The sequence below is a fragment of the Leucoraja erinacea genome, chromosome 3, assembly GCF_028641065.1.
Source record: "Leucoraja erinacea ecotype New England chromosome 3, Leri_hhj_1, whole genome shotgun sequence".
NCBI lineage: Eukaryota > Metazoa > Chordata > Chondrichthyes > Rajiformes > Rajidae > Leucoraja > Leucoraja erinaceus.
Genome location: NC_073379.1, coordinates 74,605,518 through 74,627,420, shown reverse-complemented (window position 1 = coordinate 74,627,420; position 21,903 = coordinate 74,605,518). Strand labels below are relative to the sequence as shown.

Here is a 21,903-nt window from a genome sequence, read left to right as displayed (position 1 = left end):
CAACATTCCCTGACGGACATCTCGCTTTGCTGGGTGGTGAACAACGCTCGGGCAGACCAAAGAGCGTCTTTCACCGAGTTGATGACCCTCCAGCAGCACTCGATGTCAGCCTCTGAATGTGTCCCTGGGAACAGTCCGTAAATCACAGAGTCCTCTGTGACGGAGCTGTTCGGGATAAATCGTTCCAGGGATCCTATCATACTTCTCCAGAATCTTTTTGCAAATCCACACTCTGCAAAGAGGTGGGCAACCGTCTCTTCTCCATAGCAGCCGTCCCGAGGGCAGCGTGAGCTGGTAGTGAGGTTCCGAATGTGCAGGAAGGATCTAACTGGGAGGGCTCCCCTCACCGCCAGCCAAGCCAGCTCTTGGTGCTTGTTGGTCAGTTCTGGCGATGAGGCATTTTGCCAGACAAGCTGGGCAGTCAGCTCTGGGAACCATGCCACCGGATCCATCGAGTCCTTTCTCTGCAGTGCCTGCAGGACATTCTGTGCTGACCACTGCCCGATGGACTTGTGGTCAAAGGTGTTGGTCCAGAAGAACCTTTCCATAGACGACAGATGGGGCGGCAATGTCCAGCTGACTGGCACATTGCGTGGCATCTGCGCCAGGCCCATCCTTCGCAACACTGGGGACAGGTAGAACCTCAGCAGGTAGTGACACTTGGTGCCCACGTGCCTTGGCTCTACACTCCGCCTGATGCAGCCACACACAAAGGTGGCCATCAGGGTGAGGGCGACGTTGGGCACGCTTTTACCCCCGTTGTCTGCCGACTTGTACATTGTGACCCGTCGCACCTGGTCCATCCTCGACCCCCAGATGAACTGGAAGACGGCCCGGGTGATCCCCGTGGCGTAGGAGGGAGGGACAGGCCACACTTGTGCCAAGTACAGCAGCCCCGAGAGCACCTCACACCTGATGACCAAATTTTTCCCGGTTATGGAGAGGGAGCGTTGCCTCCACAGCTCCAGCTTCTTCCCCACCTTGGCTATCCGCTCCAGCCAATTCTTGTTACTCGCCTCAGCCCCCCCGAACCAGATCCCCAGCACCTTCAAGAAGTCAGACTTGATGGTGAAGGGGACGGAAGATCAGTCGGGTTAGTTGCCAAAGAGCGTGGCCTCGCTCTTCCTACGGTTCACCCTGGCTCCCGTGGCCGACTCAAACTGGTCACAGATGCTGATCAATCTGCGGACCGACCTTGGATCCGAGCAGAAGACAGCGACATCATCCATGTACAGGGAGGTCTTGACTTGAATGCCCCCACTGCCTGGCAATGTCACTCCTCTTATGCTCGCATCCTTCCTGATGGACTCGGCAAAAGGTTCAAAACAGCAGACAAACAAGACAGGAGAGAAAGGGCAACTCTGCCTGACCTTACAGGGAAACTGTCTTATTCCCACCCATTGATTTGGACTGCACTACGGATATTGGTGTAGAGCAGTTTGATCCAATTTCGGATTCCCTCCCCAAAACCCATTTTGGAGAGCACGTCCCTCATGTACGTGTGCGATATCCTGTTGAAGGCCTTCTCCTGGTCGAAGCTGACTAGGCAGGCATCCACCATTCTGTCCTGCACGTAGGCGATGGTATGTCACCAAATCAGGTCATGCTTTCCTTGCAGAGGTTCTCTATGGAAACTTGGGTTTGGAGGGCAGGAGAGTGGTGAGCTTGCGCAGCAAGTCACATCAAGGAAATGCTGGGTCAATATGCTAACAGTATTGAATTTCCTTTGTGATTTTCCACTCACATATGGGTATCCCACATCCATCCTATAGGTGGAGCCACCTGCTGGGGTGCAGCTCCCATGGAGTGCTACTAGGTTCAATTCTCTAAAACCAGTAAAATATTGCACGTTCTTGATGTTGTGCTATTCCCTTCTTCAATGGAAGCTGTTAGTAAAGGGTACCTTGATCACCAGGTGGAAAGATTAATTATAGAAACCTAACGTTGTAATTTGGAGAGTTACATCTTGTCATTTCTCTTCAGTCTACAGAATCTTCCAGACCGCCAGTAATATTAAAACTGAACAACATTTCTAGTTCTGACAACGGGCAGCAACTTATATGCACAGCTGAGAATATAGTGGGAGAATCAATAGTTGCTGTCAATCTGACTGTTTTTTGTAAGTAAATAGTACTTCTATTGCCTTGTACTTTATTTAACTTTTTATACATAAAGTAAACTAAGACAAAATCAAATGCTGTTGATAAATTAATATAAAATAAATTCAATATTTTATGCTTTGCAACTTAAAAGTCTGGGTTTAAGTTTCAAGCAGATTGCAATCATTTGTTATCTCTCTTTGGTGATATTTTTATTGTGTTTAACAAATATTGGAATACAACACATTTAGACATAAAAACGCGCAGCCCATCGGCCCACGATGTCTGTGTCAAACATGAAAAACTAATCTAATTTGCCTGCATGTGATCCATATCCCTCCATTCCCTACATTTCTAAAACCCTCTTAAACACTACTATCATATCTGCTTCCATCACCACCCCTGGTTTACCTCGAAGGATGGCACAGTGGCGCAGCTGGTTGAGCCCTTGCCTCACAGCGGCAGAGACCTGGGTTCGATCCTGACCGAGGGTGCTGTCTGTGTGGGTTTCAACTAGATGCTCCGGTTTCTTTCCACTTTCCAAAGAGGTTGTAGGTTAATTGGCATTTGTAAAATTGCCCTTAATGTGTAGGGAATGGATGTGAAAGTGTGATAACATAGAATCTGTGTGAGTGGGTGATGAATGGTCAACAAGGATTCAGTAGGCAAAGGGACTGTTTCCTTGATGTATTACTAAAAAAAAACTAAACTGAAGCGTCTAGTTTTTGAAATTTTCACCTTGGGAAACAAGTTCTGTCTACCCGATCTATGTCTCATAGTTTTACATATCGGGTTCTATCAGCTCCTCCTTCAGCCCCTGACGCTCAATTTTGTCTAACCTCGCGTTATAGCCCATTTGTGATGCAAAGGAAAAAAATGATGTCTGTTAAATAATTGACATAGTAAATACCTTCTCAAATGGTACAGAATTACTCGGAATAACACGGAAAACTTCATAGAACGTGTTGTTATAAAGTAAACTGGTTGATCACATGATATTCTTTGCTGGTTCAAGGAGATGATGAGCTGGTGTTATACAAAAGGCAAAGATCATGGGATGAGGGATTTAACCTTGTTCAAGCCTGAATATTCTGGTAGCAAATTGAGTACAAGCCATTCTTGCCAGCTTTGTCATTCTTTGAGACATTCTGACATTGCACCCATTAATACATTTGTTTAGATCATGTATTTGGTTTAAAGAATAACATTGTCAAACAATTCACAGCTAAGGTAGATAAAGTATATTGAGTCATGAAGGGAGAAGTTAAAAGGCCTGGCCTAATTGTCAGAGTTGAGATTGAGTGAAGTTGAGTGATGCAAACGTTTAGTGAGAAATGTCCATGCTGCAAAATAAAGATCTTGCCAACAGTGGTGAAATGGGGTGATAGAGCTTTGTAGAGTTTGTTTTCAATTCTCACATATCTGATAACTGTGCTGTGATATTATAACCTACACAACAACTTATGTACCACTGAGTTTAACTATTTATATTATTTTTTTACTTCTAGTTCCTCCCAAGATAATATTATTGGGCGAGGCCATCCCAGACCATCGTTGGTGCATTCCTTTCAGTGTAACTGGTAATCCTCCACCCAGAATTCAATGGTACCACAACAATTATCCTCTGAATGAAACTGATTTTATACTGACCCAGATTCATGAGGAGAATATCAGTGAGCAGCATGGTTGCCTGCAGCTTGATAATCCGACCCATCTGAACAATGGGAACTACACTCTGTGGGTGAACAATGACTGGGGTCAAGACAAGGGCACAGTATATGCCCACTTCATGCACCATCCTCCTGGTTCAGGTGGGTATTTTACTATTCTTTGTCATTGTTGCTGTTGTATAAAAAAAACATCTGACCGTTTATTTGTGTACTGGTATTATATATTAAAAATACAGTTGTGCTACGTGATGCTAACTAGATATTATACCTTCAAATAACCAATAAATACAATACAAAATCAGTAGCAGAGGTGGAAAGGAGAAGCCTAGATCAGAATAAGATGCGCCTCTTAAATCATTATTTTACCATTGAGTTATAACCAAGCCAATGGTTGATCAATTTTATGCAACACACAAAAAATGATGTGTTTGACAGTCTCAGGAAATGTGATGACAGATATAAAGATTAATTAATTAATAGGGTCAGCCTAACTTGTTTAAACTGGTGTATTGTATATATGAAGGCAAAGGAATAAAATTTGACTGGGTCATAGAATACCCTTGTCATTTAGTTGTAGGATGGTATTAAATGTAGTCACCAATGTATGTGAGCATAGCTAGCATTTAGAACTTGCCCAATGAATTAAATATGTTCCATGCTTTTGTAAGTGCAGCATTTTAAACAAGCAGGTGATTACACATAAAATGTCATGGTACAAATGATGATTAAATTATTATTGTGGTGATAGCCCGTTTCTCTTGCATTCACAGATGTGAATACTATATTTATGCAAAAATTAAAACTTTCTATATTTTTAGACTACGTAGAACTGTTGCATGTTAGGCTGTTTCTTGGATTGACGTTTGCTCGAGACAATTTCCTGCTGCGCACATTCTCTAATTACTAGACAAAAGACAAACTAGATGACAGCATGCAGCAATATTACATCTGTCCCACCGGAAAGAAAATGTTTTGGACTAAATATTAACTTCACCTGAGTGTTTTTAGGTGTTCACATAGGAAATTCAACTGGTCACTCCTTGGAGCAATTTACACTTGCATATTTGATATAATTCCCATGTCATTTGCAAATAGAATTATGTCATTCCCCTTTTGGAACATTGTGGGAGAAATTAGACTAAATAGACTTATGGCCTGATAACGGCGAAAAAACTAATACTTAAATTTTGGAAACACATCAGTTCCTACTGTGAAGATGTGGATTACAAACATGTCCGAGACACTACATTTGGAAAATATTAGGCTTGTCTTGGCAGAAAAACCAGATCAATTTTTCAAGACATGGACACCCTTCACCGAATTCTTACAAGGATAGTATGGCGCAACACAACTTTGGATTTAATCCAACTATGGGTTGTGGGCGGGGGGCGTGGGGCAGGAATATCTCCACTTTTTTTTCTTCTTTTCCTTTTTTTTTTCTTTTTTCCTTTTCCTCTCATATCTTTATTCACTCTTTGGCCACACTGCTTTGGTAGTCTAGGGGTCATATGTTTTCACTTTTCACTTTTTCCCTCTCTTGTTCTTTCTCTCTCTTTTCCCTAATTTTCAGGTTAAAAGGTCAAAATTGAAGCTGTACAATAATTGTATAATTTTACATGCCAAATGTTTTATTCTTGTACAATTGCTTCTAATAAAAATAATTAAAAAAAAATAGACTAAAGGGGCTGTCCCACTGCGGCGACCTAATTGGCGAGTTTAGAAGAATTTGCCCTCGACTAATACTCGCAGCATGATCGACACAAGGTCCTAGGAGGTCTTTGTAACTCTCCTTCATGCTCGAGAGTAGTCCCCGCGAACACGAGGCCTCAGCTAGGTCACTGAAAAATTCCCGCCTTTAAAAAAAGGTTTCCATGGAAAAAATTGATATTATTTTACTCGTAGGTTTAGTCGAGGTAGGTCGTAGTAGGTTGGCATGTTATTCGTAAGTAATCAAAGGCAATCAAAGGTAATCGAGGGTAAAGCTCGTTGAGAAAAAAAAAGGTAAACCGACCAGTAATGTGAAATACCCGCTAAACTTTATTAAAAGTTGTCTGGCTTCTTAAAAGTGTCTCCACTCCTTGTGTCCCCCCCCCCCCCCCCCCCCCCCCTTCCCCCCCCATTCTCCCCTCCCTCTCCCCTCCCTCCACGCTCTCTAAAGGACTTACCGTAACTGTGCCAACCATCTTTTACCTTCCTGTTCATTGCGGGTGTGAATTTCAGAGCTCCACCACTTTCTCTGGACCCCACCTTGTGTGGGTGTGTGTGTGGGTGGGTGTGGTGTGTGTGTGTGTGTGTGTTTATGGGATAACTATATTTTAGCAGATAGATAACTAGATAGCACTTTGTGTCTATTTAAGGTATAGTGCAGGCTGCAGAAGTGTCAGAACTAATAAGGTTTACAAGAATGATCACAGGAATGAGTATAATGAGGAGCTTTTGTCGGCACTGGGACTGTACTCGCTGGAGTCTAGAAGATTGAGGGGGCACCTCATTGAAACATACAGAATAGTGAAAGGCTTGGATAGAGTGGGTGTTTACACTAGTGGAAGAGTCTAGGTCATAGCCTCAGAATTGAAGGACCTTCTTTTAGGAAGGGGATGAGGAGAAATGTCTTTAATCAGAGGATGGTGAATCTGTGGAACTTGCCACAGAAGGCGGTGGAGGCCATCAGTTGATATTTTTAAGGCACAGATAGATAGATTCTTGATTAGTACAGGTGTCAGAGAGAATGTGGTTAGGAGGGAGAGATAGATCATACACGATTGAATGTCGACTTGATGGGCCGAATGGCCAAATTTGACTACAATTATTTATGTCCTTATGATCTTAATACAGCAGCAGTGGATTTGGACTTCTGCAATGGAAGTCCCATGCTTAGCTTTGGTTTGAACACGACTGAAATTTGCAACATTGGTCCTGTGATTGAAATTGAGGTTGGAATGCCACAGAAAAATCCATCTAAATACCCATTGTGGCATGCTGGAATTTTAAAGCAAGTTTCTTGGTGACTTTGCTGCCTGTAGTATGAGAAAAAATGTCTGGAATGTTTCATGAGGTCATTTTTGGGATATTTTTTTCTTTGCAAGACTCCTTTTACAAAAATGTTTGGCCCTTTTAAGAAAGTAATTTGCCATTTCTTCCTGTACATCATTTTGCTTCATCTTATTCCTTTGATTATGTTACATTTTATTGGCCATTATTATTTGAAATGCATTAATTTCATACAAATCTGTTATTTTCTTGTTAACCTTCATCTTCTATGGTGGTTTGATTCTAATGGATTATTAATCACGTCAATATTTTCATTCCTTGGTTTCAAAGTCCCTTATTAGTGTTAGTCAGTGTTATATCACCATGATGATGCCATGATGTGGCAGTTGCAAATAGAGTTGATTGTGATACTCTGAAACTGATGAACCATTTCCCTGCTGTACGTAAACTTCCTTGTTTTGATCTCATTTGTGAGTCATAATTTTTCCTGGTTTGAGTAATGACTTAATAATTAAAAATAATGGATTACTATTTCATAGAAGCAATATTTCTTTCATATCCAAGAAGAATATGCCATGAAACTCTGCAACACATAGTGTAGTTCAGATCACACATAGAGGATTAAGTAGTTATGGGAATTTAGTTTATGCCATGTTTGAGGTATGGTCTCTATTTTGAACTGTTTGAACATTACTGGGAACACTACTTGGGATTTTGATGCAGATCCAGACATTAGATTGATTTATAATTGTTCACAAAATCCCAATTTTTTGAGATATGTTTGTAATTGTTGTTTTAAGAAAATAATCGTCATTATTGTCAAAAGTGTAAGACTATTGATTTATGACCATCTTCGTGTTATATCCAATACTTTTATGGATTTCAGCAAAGCATTAATAATAGTGCATCAAATAATAGTAGCTCAAGTAGATTTCTGGCGTAGGATGTGATAGATCAGGCAATTTAACATCCTCAGGTTTAAGATTTTCAGTAGTGATGGAGTAAGAAAAATAATTTGCAAGAAAATATTCAACATTTGTCAGTAAGGTACTCCTGTGGCTTGTGCTAAGGTGGATTCTAGATGGAAATAGTAAGAAGTAGGATAGAAAATTGTACCATTCTCTGGTCCAAAACAGTAGTTAGTGTAGAGAAGATAGAAGCAGTGAAGAGCAGGCAGCCAGAGAGATATGCAAGATCAAAAAGCAAAAAAATGGTATTTTACTATACCAAGGTGTATTAGAATTAGTTCTGCATGTGGTTAATCAAAATTCATGTCAGTTTGAAGCACTAAATGCAGCAGAGAAGCAATGTGGTCTCCTTCACTCTTATTGATTTTAATAACACTGAACAACTGAATGAAATATTGAAAGATGACACTCCATTTAAAGTCAAAGGTAAAAAGTTTGGATCAGTGAAAGGTATTGTACAGTGGGATACAAAGGAAATGGCAGACAAGTTGAACAGGTACTTTGGATCCATCTTCACTAAGGAAGACACAAACAATTTCCCTGATGTACTAGTGGCCAGAGGATCTAGGGTGACGAAGGAACTGAAGGAAATTCACATTAGACAGGAAATAGTGTTGGGCAGACTGATGGGACTGAAGGCTGATAAATCCCCAGGGCCTGATGGTCTACATCGCAGGGTACTTAAGGAAATGGCTCTAGAAATCGTGGACACATTGGTGATTATTTTCCAATGTTCTATAGATTAGTTCCTGTGGATTGGAGGGTAGCTAATGTTATTCCACTTTTTAAGAAAGGTGGGAGAGAGAAAACAGGGAATTATAGACCAGTTAGCCTGACATCGGTGGTGGGGAAGATGCTGGTGTCAATTATAAAAGATGAAATAGCGGCACATTTGGAAAGCAGTCACAGGATCGGTCCGAGTCAGCATGGATTTACAAAGGGGAAATCATGCTTGACTAATCTTCTGGAATTTTTCGAGGATGTAACTAGGAAATTGGACAAGGGGGAGCCTGTGGATGTAGTGTACCTGGACTTTGAGAAAGCATTTGATAAGGTCCTACAGGGGAGATTAGTGGGCAAAATTAGAGCACATGGTATTGGGGGTAGAGTGCTGACATGGATAGAAAGTTAGTTGGCAGACAGGAAACAAAGAGTAGGGATTAACGGGTACCTTTCAGAATGGCAGGCAGTGACTAGTGGGGTACCGCCAGGCTCGGTGCTGGGACTGCAACTATTTACAATATACATCGATGATTTAGATGAAGGGATTCAAAGTAACATCAGTAAATTTGCAGATGACACAAAGCTGGGTGGCAGTGTGAACTGTGAGTGGGATGCTATGAGGATGCAGGGTGACTTGGACAGGTTGGATGAGTGGGCGGATGCATGGCAGATGCAGTTTAATGTGGACTAGACCAAGTGTGGACCTATTGAGCCCATTCCCCCAAAGCAATATTCCACCACTCACCCATAGCCCTCAACTACGCAGACTCGGCTGACGTGTTCCCGCTGTGATGCCAGAGATCCCTGTTGTGACGTTAGTTACGGCAACTGCGCAGGCGCGGCCGGCAAGTAGGAGCACGACTGCAACATTTTTAACATTTAAAATGGCAATAACGTAAAATATAAGCTCAATGTGAACGCATCTCACTCTCCCTCTTCAGTCCCCTATTCTCCTCATTCATTATCTTCCCTCTCTCCAACCTTCACCAACCCTCCTCTGCATCCTCTGCTTACCCTCTCCTTCCCCTCCTCTCTCTTCCTCTCCTCCTCTATTAACTCACCATTCCTCTTCCTACCCCCATCCTCCTCCATTCTCCCTCATCCCCAACACTCCCTCCCCTCCTCTTCACCCTCCCCTTCTTTCCCCTCTCCTCACCCACCTATCCCACACCCCCCAGTCTCCCTCCTCACCTCCCCCACTGCCCTCTCTCCCTCTATCCCTCACGCCCTTATCCCCCACTCACTACACCCTCCTCTCCCACCTCACCTCCCCAGGATCTCAATGTAAACCACCGCCTGCCCCGTTTTCTCCATTTCGGTGATGAAGTTGTACTTGAGGCGAAGGCTGTCGGGGGGGGGGGGGGGGGGGGGCCTAATGGCCTGGAGCTGGGGGATGGGAAGGGAGAGGCCGAAGCTGCAGCCTAGTCCTTGCTCCGGGTCCCCTCCCCTCCCTCCTTGCAGGCCCGAAGCAGAAGCTTCGCCGCCCCCAGACCTAGCCCCAGCCTCAGTGCCGCAGTAATTTCAAATCCCACATGCATGGATACCTGGCCCTCTGCGCACGCGACGGGAGACTTTCAGTTATTTTAAAACCCGCATGTGCGATACCGGGTCCACTGTGCAAGCAAGGTCATTTCAAATCTCTCATGCCGCTGACGGGCAGGGCAAGTGGAAAAGTGATTTTTTAAAGTTCAATGGTGAGTAAGGTGGCTCAAGAATTATAGCGCTATCGTGTTCCGTTTTGGCGGAGTTACCAGAACACGCACACACACACAAACAAACAAACAAGATGAGTGTTTTAGTAATATATAGATATGTGATTTTATCCACTTTAGGGCGAAAACAGGAAGGCAGATTATTATCTGAATGGTGTCAAGTTGGGAAAAGGGGAAGTACAAAGAAATCTGGGGGTCCTTGTTCCTTACTCACTGAAAGTAAGCATGTAGGTACAGCAAGCAGCGAGGAAAGCAAATTGTATGTTGGCCTTCATAACAAGAGGCGTTGAGTACAGGAGCAAAGAGGACCTTCTGCAGTTGTACAGGACCCTCGTGAGACCACACCTGGGGTATTGTGTGCAGTTTTGGTCTCCAAATTTGAGGAAGAACATTCTTGTTATTGAAGGAGTGCAGCGTAGGTTCACCAGGTTAATTACCGTGATGCCAGGACTATCATATGCTGATATAATGAAGCTTCTGGGCTTCTATACTCTGGAATTTAGAAGGATGAGAGGGAATCTTATTGAAACATAAGATTATTAACGAATTGGACTCGCTAGAGGCAGGAAACATGTTCCTGATGTTGGGGGAGTCCAGAACCAGGGGCCACAGTTTAACAATAAGGAGTACGACATTTAGAACAGAGATGAGGAATACCTTTTTTAACCAGAGAGTTGTGAATCTGTGGAATTCTCTGGCTCAAAAGACAGTGGAGGCCAATTCTCTGGATGCTTTCAAGAGAGAGTTAGAGCTCTTAAAGATATGGTGAGAAGGCAGGAATGGGGTACTGAATGGATGATCAGCCATGATCACAGTGAATGGCGGTGCTGGCTCGAAGGGCCGAATGGCCTACTCCTGCTCCTATTGTCCATTGTGTATTGTCTATTAGTTAACAATGGAGTTTCTTCAGATATATATGATATATTAATTGAAACAAAGTATGGGTACCTCAAAGAAGAGATTTCATTATTTGATGGGCAAATAAGGCTAAATCGAATATTTTAGGAGAAACATATTATGAAAAAGCAAATGCTGCTACAAGCACCACAAAGTCACTTCATGCCTTGTACTTCAACTAAATTATTTCCACTGATTGGGAATAAATTCCTAGACAAGAATGAATATTGAACAAAATATATGGGTTTACGTAGGCATAGAGATGAAACATAAAAGTTGCAAGATTTAGTGATGTACATACTTGTGGATTGAATCATACTGGGCTCTATTCTGTTGCAGTTAGTAGCGCATTTTAGTTTAGTTTTGAGTTTAGTTTATTGTCACGAAGCATATAAAGCAAGCAAATAACAATGAGAATCAACATGGATCGTGCATTGTGGTACCACTGGGCTTGGGCTGAGCATATTTGCAAAAACGTTTCAGCCAGTGTCATGTAACAGAATTACAACTGATTACATTTCATTTTCCCTTCCTGAGACCAGCGGTTGGAATGACGTTACATGAATTGTGGGATTTTCCTTGGTGCAGTGCCACTGACTGCAAGCAAACCACACATCAACCTGGTGATGGATCACAAAGACATTTCTGTTCCTCAAACTCGGCCTAGTCTGATATACAGTTCATTACACCCAGTCTCCTGGCAGTGCTGCTGGTGACATCATCCTGTGCACCTCAGCTGTGCCACTGAAACTACTCAAAGGTGGCTGCTGGACACAAGGGCTCTCTGTTTTGCAACTTTCAATCCGTTGGATTCAAGCTGGCTCTTAATGAAGCAATCCCATCAGTCTTATCCACCCGCTTATTTCTCTACAGTACGGTAACTTTCTCTCTCTTGCACATCCATCAACTCCCCTTCAATTCTTTTGCCACTTACATACACGAGGAGTAGTTTACAATGGTCATATAATCTATGGGATGGGGAAGGAAACTGAAGCACCTGGAGAACTAGTATTCTTATCTCACACTTTTTGTCTTTCATCTCTGGTCTTTGACTAACCATCTGCCAACACAAACCCCCTCCCCTCACCTACATCCACCTATCACTTGCTAAGCTTTGTCCCTCCCCCACCTCTCTTCCAGTTTTCTTTCCCTATACTGCAATCAGTCTGGAGAAAGATTCCTGACCCAAAACATCAGGTATTTAAAGCTCGATTCATGCATTGTATTTCAGGAAGGCTTGATGGCCCCTGCAGATAAAGGTCTACAATGCACTTTCTCTTCTAAACTCTGCAGTACAGCATTGGAAAACCATGATGTCGCTCTACGCTGCCTAATCCCAATCTTTCCCAGATCAGCATCTGTTGTAGAACTCAGACCAACATCCGCTCCAGTTATAATCTCCTTTTAAGAGGTGCAGTCTGACTTTACATTGTACAGACCAGCTTTGAATGGAGCCAGACTCACAATATTGGGTCTCCTGTTGAGGCTTGCAGCCAATAAATAGTATGGTTATTACAGGCCGTATCCAGCAATTATGTACTGAAATAGTCTCTGCAAAGTGGCCTTGCTACAGGCATACCAATCAATTCATGCAGGCTCCAGGGACTATCCAAATCAGCCAAATTGATTTTGAAATAACGGGGGTATTAAATGTTTTCGAGCATTTCTACAAATGGTGGTAAAAGTAGAATGCAGGTGCAATAGAGGAAATGGTGACAGTTGCTAAACAATAGTTCATAAACATGTTCCTGGATTGCAATTCGTGTGGGTTTCATGATAATGTCCCAATGTTGTTGCAAGAAATTAGAAAAAAGATTATGGAGGTTCTGACCAAAATTTTCAACTTTCATTAAAGTTTCTGTTTGTCTTGACAATAGATCAACATTAAAACTTTGGTAATAAGACACATTAGGAATAAAATTCCCATACACAACTAGTGCTGGAGTAGTCGGTGCTTTGCCACAGAACGACTCCGTGGTGACCCAGAGGCAGCAACGCAAGTCAATGTTGTCCACTTTTCTCACCTCCTTGACCATGCACAGCCCGGGCTAAATACAGGCACCAGTCAATCCCTATTCTGTACAATGCATCTGGAAAAGAGCAGAAGGAAATAGGAATGATATCCATGTTGACCTGCAGCCAGTGACAGAAAGAGTTCAAATCATCCACGAAGGAGTTTCCAAAATAACTTACTGTTGTCATCATGATCTGTGCTTGGTCTCATCCTACCCTTCCATTTCTAAGGCATCAAATTGCCAGATTTTCGGAAATTATGTTTGGATCTGAAACCCTAGGGAGAATTATGTTACCTCTTTCTTGCCTAATTCCAATGTAATTCCAGTGCCTATCACAGGTGCAGGCCTACGTGCTCATTTCCAGGGTATTTGTTTGGAGCCAAAGTTGAATTTGACACCAAATCTCTAAGCACAAGGCAGAGAATTTGATTCTTTATATCTTCTGCATAAACATTTTTTAAGATAAAATTTAACAAGAGTTAATAAAATTAAGTTAACAAAATAAGTGTATGTAGAAAATATCTAACTGATAATGATTTTGTTTTAAATTTAGGCAATGAACCTATCACAGACCCTGGGTTTTATGGTAAGCAAAGGATGTCCTCCTATTTATTGTAAGATATAAACTGAGAAAAAACATTTATGTTATCATTCTGCTTGACAAAATGTTGAGAAGGCTCAATGTCACAGAAATGGAGTGTAACACGATTATGAACATAAATTGTTAACTTCGTCCAAAATGATCATAGGATGATTATTTAGAAATTGCTTTTTTTTGTCCTTTAAAGATTGAAGTAAAGTAGTTTTATTTGTGTCCAGCTATGGTCCAATTCTGGTGCTGATGGTGCATTATTGCAGAGGGAACTATTCTATCCTATAACATGAATAGGTTAGGTTTTTCAGTGATGGGTTATTTAGTAATACAATCTGAAGAACCTATCCATGTTCTGCGGAGATGATGCCTCACCCGCTGAGTTGCTCCAGCACCTTGTGTCAATTTTAATTCTATTTCTGTGCAGCAGTTCGTATTGTTTGATGACCACTGAGAACTATCATCTTAACAAGAAACAGTTATAATATTTTTGAATAAAATGTTCCATTAAGTGTAATTAAGAATTATTTGGTATATTATTTGGGCCGGGTGAGATATCCAAAATAACCATCATACTTTTGTCTCGAATTGTTCACAATTCCTTGGCTGGTCTGAAAGTCTGTAACTTCAGTGAGTGTGACGCCATTATTACAGGAAGCATTGCATACAGGTGGAAGATTTTACTCCGTTACTTACATGATATATACATTATTGTTATGTATTCGATTTCTGAAATTCATCTACTGAAGTCAATCTCAGAATCAATCCAATATATTTATATATAATTCAAGCTATCAAGGATGAGTTTTAACCCTGTAGAAATGCCATCAGCTCTAATACCTTTTTTTGGTGGCATCTCATACTATTTTGGAAGATAATGAACTTGTCCAGACACCACCACACTGTTGGAAGTGATTGTCACTACGCGCTCTGTGATAGATGAGAAGAAATTGAAATAAATAATGCCGTTATGTGGCTGTTGTGATCAGGATGTAATTAAATCCCAGTGCTTTCTTAATATAGATAATTGAATTGTATTAGGTTGTATGAACTTGGATACTATAGATAAAGAAAAAAATTACATAATGTTTGCAAATTATAATTAATCTACTCTTGTAATTGAAATATTTTTGACACTGGTCTTAAGTAGTTAAGCCACACAGATGCACCATGTCCAATCTGATACTGAAATGATGGACAATTTTGCTGTGCGATTGTCTGTAAAATTCCAGTTCTATTTATCTTAGTACCATGTTGTTGACAGCACGGAATACAATTATAGGAATGAAATCTTGTCAGGATTAATTTTGAATCTTAATGTATTTAATGGGATATTAGAAAAGCTCATGAGGGGAGTGGAGCAGAAGGAATTATTGATCAGTTGAGGAGAAGTAAGATGGGAGGGAGGCTCATGGAGTGCATCATCCTGTGGGGACCCGTAGTGCCAAACGGCTTGTTCCTGTGCCATGCATTGTAAACAATTTTCTATAATGCCGAACATCCAGTTAATTTAGTAAATACAGTAAACGCTTAATATTACAGACCTCTTTACAAATGGATTTTGGTTATAGCGGACGGCTGCCGACACCACCCCCTGCCAGCACTGCCTCCCCAGCTGCTTCCAGGCCGGGCCTGCCCCTGCCCCTGCCACTGCCACTGACGACCCACGCAGCTTCCTCGGCCACTTCCATGCCGCCGCCACTGCCGACCGTTACCTGCACTCTGGCCACCCATGGGCTACGACCCATGACTCAGCTGATCCTCACCTTTCCTCCGGCAGCCCGCAGGTTGGGGCAGTCAACTCACCTGGATTCCAGGCATAGTTCCAGAATGAGAGTCTGAAGAAGGATCTCGGCCCAAAATGTCACCTGTCCATATTCACCTGAGATGCTGCCTGTCCTGCTGAGTTACTCCAGCACTCTGTGAAACGTCACCTATCCATGTTCCCCATAGATGCTGCCTGACCTGCTGAGTTACTCCAGCACTTTGTGTCCTTTTGTGTATTAACGAGCTTCAGCAGTTCTTTGATTTTACTACTTGTGCTGTGATACTCCATTACTCGGTAATCCCTACTTGGTAATAGCAGACAATCGGCAATAGCAGACACCACCAGCCCCCTTCCCCACTCTCCATGGCCCGTCAATACAAGGGTTTACTATAGTAATATTTTGTGAAATGTAATGCACCTAAACATTTAAAATACATCCTGCATTGTTATTAAAAGCCAGGCCGTGGATGAAATTCTGATGGGGGAAGCATCTGACACTGGTCTCCCTCGTATTTTGGAGAGAGAAAGCTTCATAAAAGTGATGGAAAGGATCTATTAGAGTAAATTGGAGTAAGAGAATATTGAATTTATGAAGGTATTGTTAATGTACCATCAGAGCAGATTGATGTTGGATATTGATCCATATTCCAGAGGTTGTTGCAGGTTTGTAATGGTTTCACATGTAAACTATAAGCTCTCTCTTTCAGTCACTGTGGAGGAAGACATAAAATATTTCATCTCTTACTTACAGATGCATATGACCAGGAAATGTTTGGTGTGAACTCAGATAATTCAACTGCGATGGGCCCACCTAATGTAACGGAAAAGACAACGGAAGATAGTATGACTGTAAGTATCAAAAGAAGAGATTAGTTAATGACGGACAGGACTTAATCAAAGATATCTCAAGATAGAGTAAAATAATATTTTGTAACGTTCTGCTAACTTAAGGAATCTTACAATAAACAAATACTTTTGAAATGTGGTCTCTTGTGTCTCATCAGAACAGCCAATTTGTACAGAGCAAGCCATGACAAACAATACTGTGATAACAACCAGACAATCTTTTCTTGTCACTGGTGTTGGTTGCCAGGAGAGCAGTGAGCAGTGATATTTTGCATCCGTATGGGAGGATAGGCAAGGCCCCGATATATCCGATTAGCTGAATGCAGCTCTCAATGTTGTATAGAATTGTCAGCTTATGTATGTTATCGCTCAAGTGCGAGTAGAATTTGAAGGTAAAATTGAGTGGATATTAAATATTTCATAATAGCCACAGATAATCCATAGAAACAATCATGTTATAGGCTGCTGCTAATGGAGGTCGAACTTTGGGGATGGTTTTGGTAAATCAGCTCAGTCATCTTATGGATCGTTGTGCTACCAAAGAAAAACGTTCACCAGGTGGCACATGCCATAGTCATTCACCATTGGTGATGATACAGGATCAACATCACATCCCAGCCATTGTCCCAGAACCTATCATTCAGCTGATGATTACCTTCAGGATCTAAGAGCATTTAATGAGGTTATTTAAATTTGATGTTACACAGAATGTTACATTTTGGTGTGTACTTATTTAAAATTGGAAATGCTTATGTTATTTAATTTCAATTTCCTCAGTGCCCTGGAAATATCTTGTTGATATTCCCACTGGAAGTATTCTGTATTAAGTAATTGAAACGGTTTTATTGGGTACTATTACATCTTTGTGGTTTCTTGGCAATAATGAACCAAACAATTTTCTATTGGGAGCTAATAATAAACAGACACATTTGCAATTTTTGCTGCTTTAGGTACAGTAACAACAATTTGTATCTGCATAGTGTCTTTAATGTAGAGTCTTAAGGTTAATAGGAAGTAAGAAGTTTGTGTGTTCTATGCATACAATCAGCAGGAGCAAATGTGAAGTTTGCCTGTGAGGCGATAACTTTCCATATTTGCTCTTGCATATTTGCAAGTCTCAACATAAAAATTGGCAATAATGTATGAGATCAGTACCCAGCAGAATGCTATGAGATCACCATGGGGTTCCCACTTGAGAAGTTCCCGATTCCTTCAGAATTATAGAATCAGAGAGCATGGAAACAGGCTGTTTGGCTCACTTAAGTCCATACCAAACATCAACAGCCCATTTAATCGAGGACGATAGTGGATAGTGAAATGCTGAATTGTGATGTAAAGGAAGTGGATGATTTATTGATTGAAAGGTACTGCATTGAAACAAGCCCCGAGTCCACACCGACCACTGATCACCGACCACTGATTCATGCTAATCCTATGTTATCCCAGTTTAGCCTAACATCTCTGATAGGAAAGTTAGTGGAAAGGACTCTGAGGGATAAGATGTATATGCATTTGGGGAGACAGGTTAATTAGGGATAGTCAGCCTGTTTTTGACATGTGTAATTGTGTCTCATTAATTTGATTGAGTTTTTTGAAGAATAACCAAGAAGGCTAATGTGGGCAGGGCCATGGACATAATCTATATGGACTTCAGTAAGGCCTTCGATAAAATTTGCATGGTAAGATGCTCTGGCAGTTTAGATCGCATGGAATCCAGATAGAGCTAGCTAAATGAATACATTCTCAGTAGCAATTAGTGGTGAAAGGTTGTTTTCTGTTAAGATGGAGAGCTGTGACTGGTGGTGCAGCTCAGGGATTAGTGCTGGACCCATTGCTGTTTGTCATCTATATCAATATAGATGAGAATCTACAAGGCATGATTAGTAATTTTGCAGATGACACAAAATCCTGAATAATGAAGATGATTATCAAGAATTATTGTGGGATTTTCATCAACTGGGCATGTGGACTGAGGAATGGCAAAAGGAGCTTAATTCAGATAAGAGTGAAGTGGTGTGTTTTGGGATTTCAGACCAGGGCAGGACCTTCACAGTGAATGGTAGGGCCCTGGGGTGCATTGTAGAGCAGAGGGATTCAGGAGTCTAGTGATTGGTGGTGATTGAGTGGTGAAGAAGGCTTTTAGCATGTTGGCCTTCATCAGTAAGCAAATCGAGCATAGAAGTTTGGACGTTATGTTGCAATTGTGGTTACTACATGTTGGTGAGGTTTCACTTGGTGTATTGCATTCAGTTTTGGTCAGTTTGCTATTAGGAAATAGTTCATTAATCTGTAAAGAGTGCAGAAAATATTTATGAAGATGTTGCCAGAATTCAAGGGCCGGAGCTATAGGGAGAGGTTAAATAGAGTGAGGAAAATAAATGGATTGAATGCACAGTCTTTTTCCCAGAGTAGGGCAATCAAGAACAGAAGGCCTAAGGTTTAAAGTGAGATTGGGAAGTTATAACAGGAAACTGAGGGATGAACCTTTTCACACAGAGGGTGGTGGATATATATATAAAGAGCTGTCAGAGGAAATAGTTGAGGCAGGTGCAACACCAACATTTAAAAGACATTTGGACACATATATAGATAAGAAAGGTTTAGAAGGATATGTGCCAAATGCAGGCAAATGGGACGAGCTAAGATGGGGCATCTTGGTCGGCATAGATGAGGTGGGTCAAAGGGTATGTTTTTGTGCTCTATGATTCCAATCCAATACACATTGAACTATGTCCGCAGTCGTTCTAAAAGTTGAATTTAGTTGAACTGATAGCTCTGAACAATAATGAAGATATGCAACCTCTATTTGAAATTTGCTTCCATTTAATATTTGCCATATATTGTAAAGATTTGTAGTTCATTGCTATTTCTTTTGCCACAAAGATTAACTCATTATGTACAGTAGCTGCAGGTCCTTAAAATGTTTATAACATGGAATATGATTAGGGGGATTTTTAAAAATAGACCCGATGGAAAGGTTAATACTTGGAATACCACGGATAAACAATGACTGATAATTATTTATATTATCCCAGTTTAATTGTTTCTACAAAATAAAAGGATTTGTATATGTTAGTAGTTCTTGAGGATGGCATCGCCACCAATCTGGTGATAATGTATGACCATCAGGAACTTTATGAAATACTTTTTTTATTATCATTTTTTTAAAATGTGCTCGATGGGTGAATAACTTAATTACTGGTTTATTAAATTACAGATGGAATAAATTTCTCCGGCTTTGGTTCTCTGGCACTTTCCAAACCCTCTCCATCTTTTAATTTCTCCTTTTTTCTCCCACGGTGTCCCTTCTCTTTCCAGTTCATGACCTTCTAATTGTCATTAAGTCATTTCAACTATCCACCCATCTAGTTTTCACTGAGTCTGAGGGATAAAACTGACTGCCTGTGTCCACTTTGTATGTGGATATGCTCCACAAATATTAGGCGCTACTAATTTGATTTAAAATATATAAATGTTTGCTACAGATCCTGATGGTCAAACATTATGCATTTTCTAGAATCAGTAACTTAATGGACTAATAAACTTCAGATAATATTACTGTCAACATGTAATGAACATCTAAGCACAAATCTTCATTACCCTATAAACAGCAAAGACATTATACTTCATTATACATAAATCAATTCTGCCAGTCATAAAACCCTTACATCCTTGTAACATTACTTAGGTATTGCAAGTAAAGTGCATTATACAATATTATCTTAACTGAATCATCTACACTGTCAACATATTCTGGTTGCTCCTATTGCTCCAGACCCCAAAGTTGTGTTGTGATTCTGTCCTCGGTGCAAGTGAAACTGATGTTATTGTCCAGACACACAATGATTCACATTTCAAAGAAATTCAAATTCCATGAGTTCCAGTTAGATTGAGACGCTTGGTATATGCATTAACTAGAGAGACGCAAGGAACAATAAATGCAGGAATGCAACTTATTTCCAAAGTGAAAAATATACAGAAAAAACTGTACAGCAGATTTAGTTGTCTAATTTCAGAATAACGTACAATCCAAACTATTGTGTTTCCTAATTCCAAAATGTTTTTTTTGTTTTAGATGTATGTTATCCTTGGGGTTTCATTACTGATCGTCACTGGGATATCACTAGGGTTGGGTGTCGTCAAGTTTGGAAAACACTCAAAGTTTGGAATGAAAGGTAAGAAAATTACAATTAAGTTCCATCCGTGTGTTCTGAATAAAAATGTATTCTTGCGGAGGCTGGGTGGATAGGTGGGGTAAGGGGAGGGGTGGAATTAGTTTAGCCTGCAAATACTAATCACTTAATTGATAGATTATTAAAACCTGCTGAAAAATATGTTGGACTTGCATTCAGTGCTAATTTTGATTGGTGTTTTGAATTTCATGAAATATTACTCATGGACTGAATGGACTTACATATAGATACATAGAAAATAGGTGCAGGAGTAATCCATTCGGCCCATTGAGCCAGAATCGCCATTCAATGTGATCATAGCTGATCATCCCCAATCAGTACCCCGTTCCTGCTTTCTCCCCATATCCCTTGATTCCGCTAACCCTAAGAGTTCTATCTAACTCTCTTTTAAATTCATCCAAGTGAATCGGCCTTCACTGCCTTCTGGGGCAGAAAATTCCACAAATCCACAACTCTCTGGATGACTCTACATTGTGACCGAACATGAGAAGTGATAATGTGTGAATTTTGTTGTGCCATTTAAGGATGTTAAAGGATGTTTGTAGAACTAAATGTAAAAATCTAGGTGTAGTTTTAGTTAGGTACCATACCTTTATCGTCTTTCATCTTAATTTAAGAAATTAATTTGGGTGCACTCTGCTGAATAGTTAAAGTAACTATTAAACTCAGTATGACTTATAGAGTCATACAGTGTGGAAACAGGCCCTTCGGACCTACATGCCCACACCGATCAACATGTCCCATCTGCACTAGTCCCAACTGCCTGTGTTTGGTCCATATCCCTCCAAATCATTCTTATCCATGTACCTGCCTAAATGTTCCCTAAACGTTGCAATAGTCCCTGCGTCAACCACCTCCTCTGGCAGCTTGTTCCATACACCCACCACCCTTTGTGTGGAAAAGGTTACCCTTCAGATTCCTATTAAATCTTTTCCCCTTCTCCTTAAACCTATGTGACTTATTTTCTAATAATCTAAAAGGCGCTGAATGGTCTGTGTTACATTAGTAAAGGTACACAAGTAGACACCTCCCATTGTCCTTTCTCCACGATTCACAGATATAATCCTACGTAAGCCTATATATCCTTGCAATTACCACCGGCCAATTCTTCCTGCTTGGTGGCAGTAGCAAATGACTCTTGGTCTTTTGTGAGGAACGTTAGCTTCTAAAGCAACAGAATCGATATGCTTGCTATCCAGTATCGGGTAGCACAGATTATTTTTCTTTGCATTGCTTTTGAACTAAGAACTGACCTTGACAATTTCACTGCTTTTTTGTCCTGCAATGTATCACATCAAGGTCTTTATTTGTCATTACAAGCTGCAGCATGCAGAACCACAGCCAAAATGTTTCCAGATCATCAATGTCTATGCCCTTGTGCCTTTTTGTCTTTTGAATCGGGCATAATAAACTTCCAAACCCCACTCCT

General features: G+C 41.0%; 1 protein-coding gene across 1 annotated transcript in view; it reads left to right on the top strand.

Annotated features, from left to right (window-relative positions):
* ntrk2a (neurotrophic tyrosine kinase, receptor, type 2a) overlaps positions 1-21,903 on the top strand; it is a 223,625-nt gene that overhangs the window by 48,605 nt on the left and 153,117 nt on the right. Inside the window, exons 7-11 of the mRNA XM_055632947.1 lie at positions 1,984-2,119; positions 3,608-3,910; positions 13,629-13,661; positions 16,187-16,284; positions 20,357-20,456. Coding sequence (XP_055488922.1) covers positions 1,984-2,119; positions 3,608-3,910; positions 13,629-13,661; positions 16,187-16,284; positions 20,357-20,456 — 670 coding nt within the window. The remainder of the gene's footprint in view (positions 1-1,983; positions 2,120-3,607; positions 3,911-13,628; positions 13,662-16,186; positions 16,285-20,356; positions 20,457-21,903) is intronic.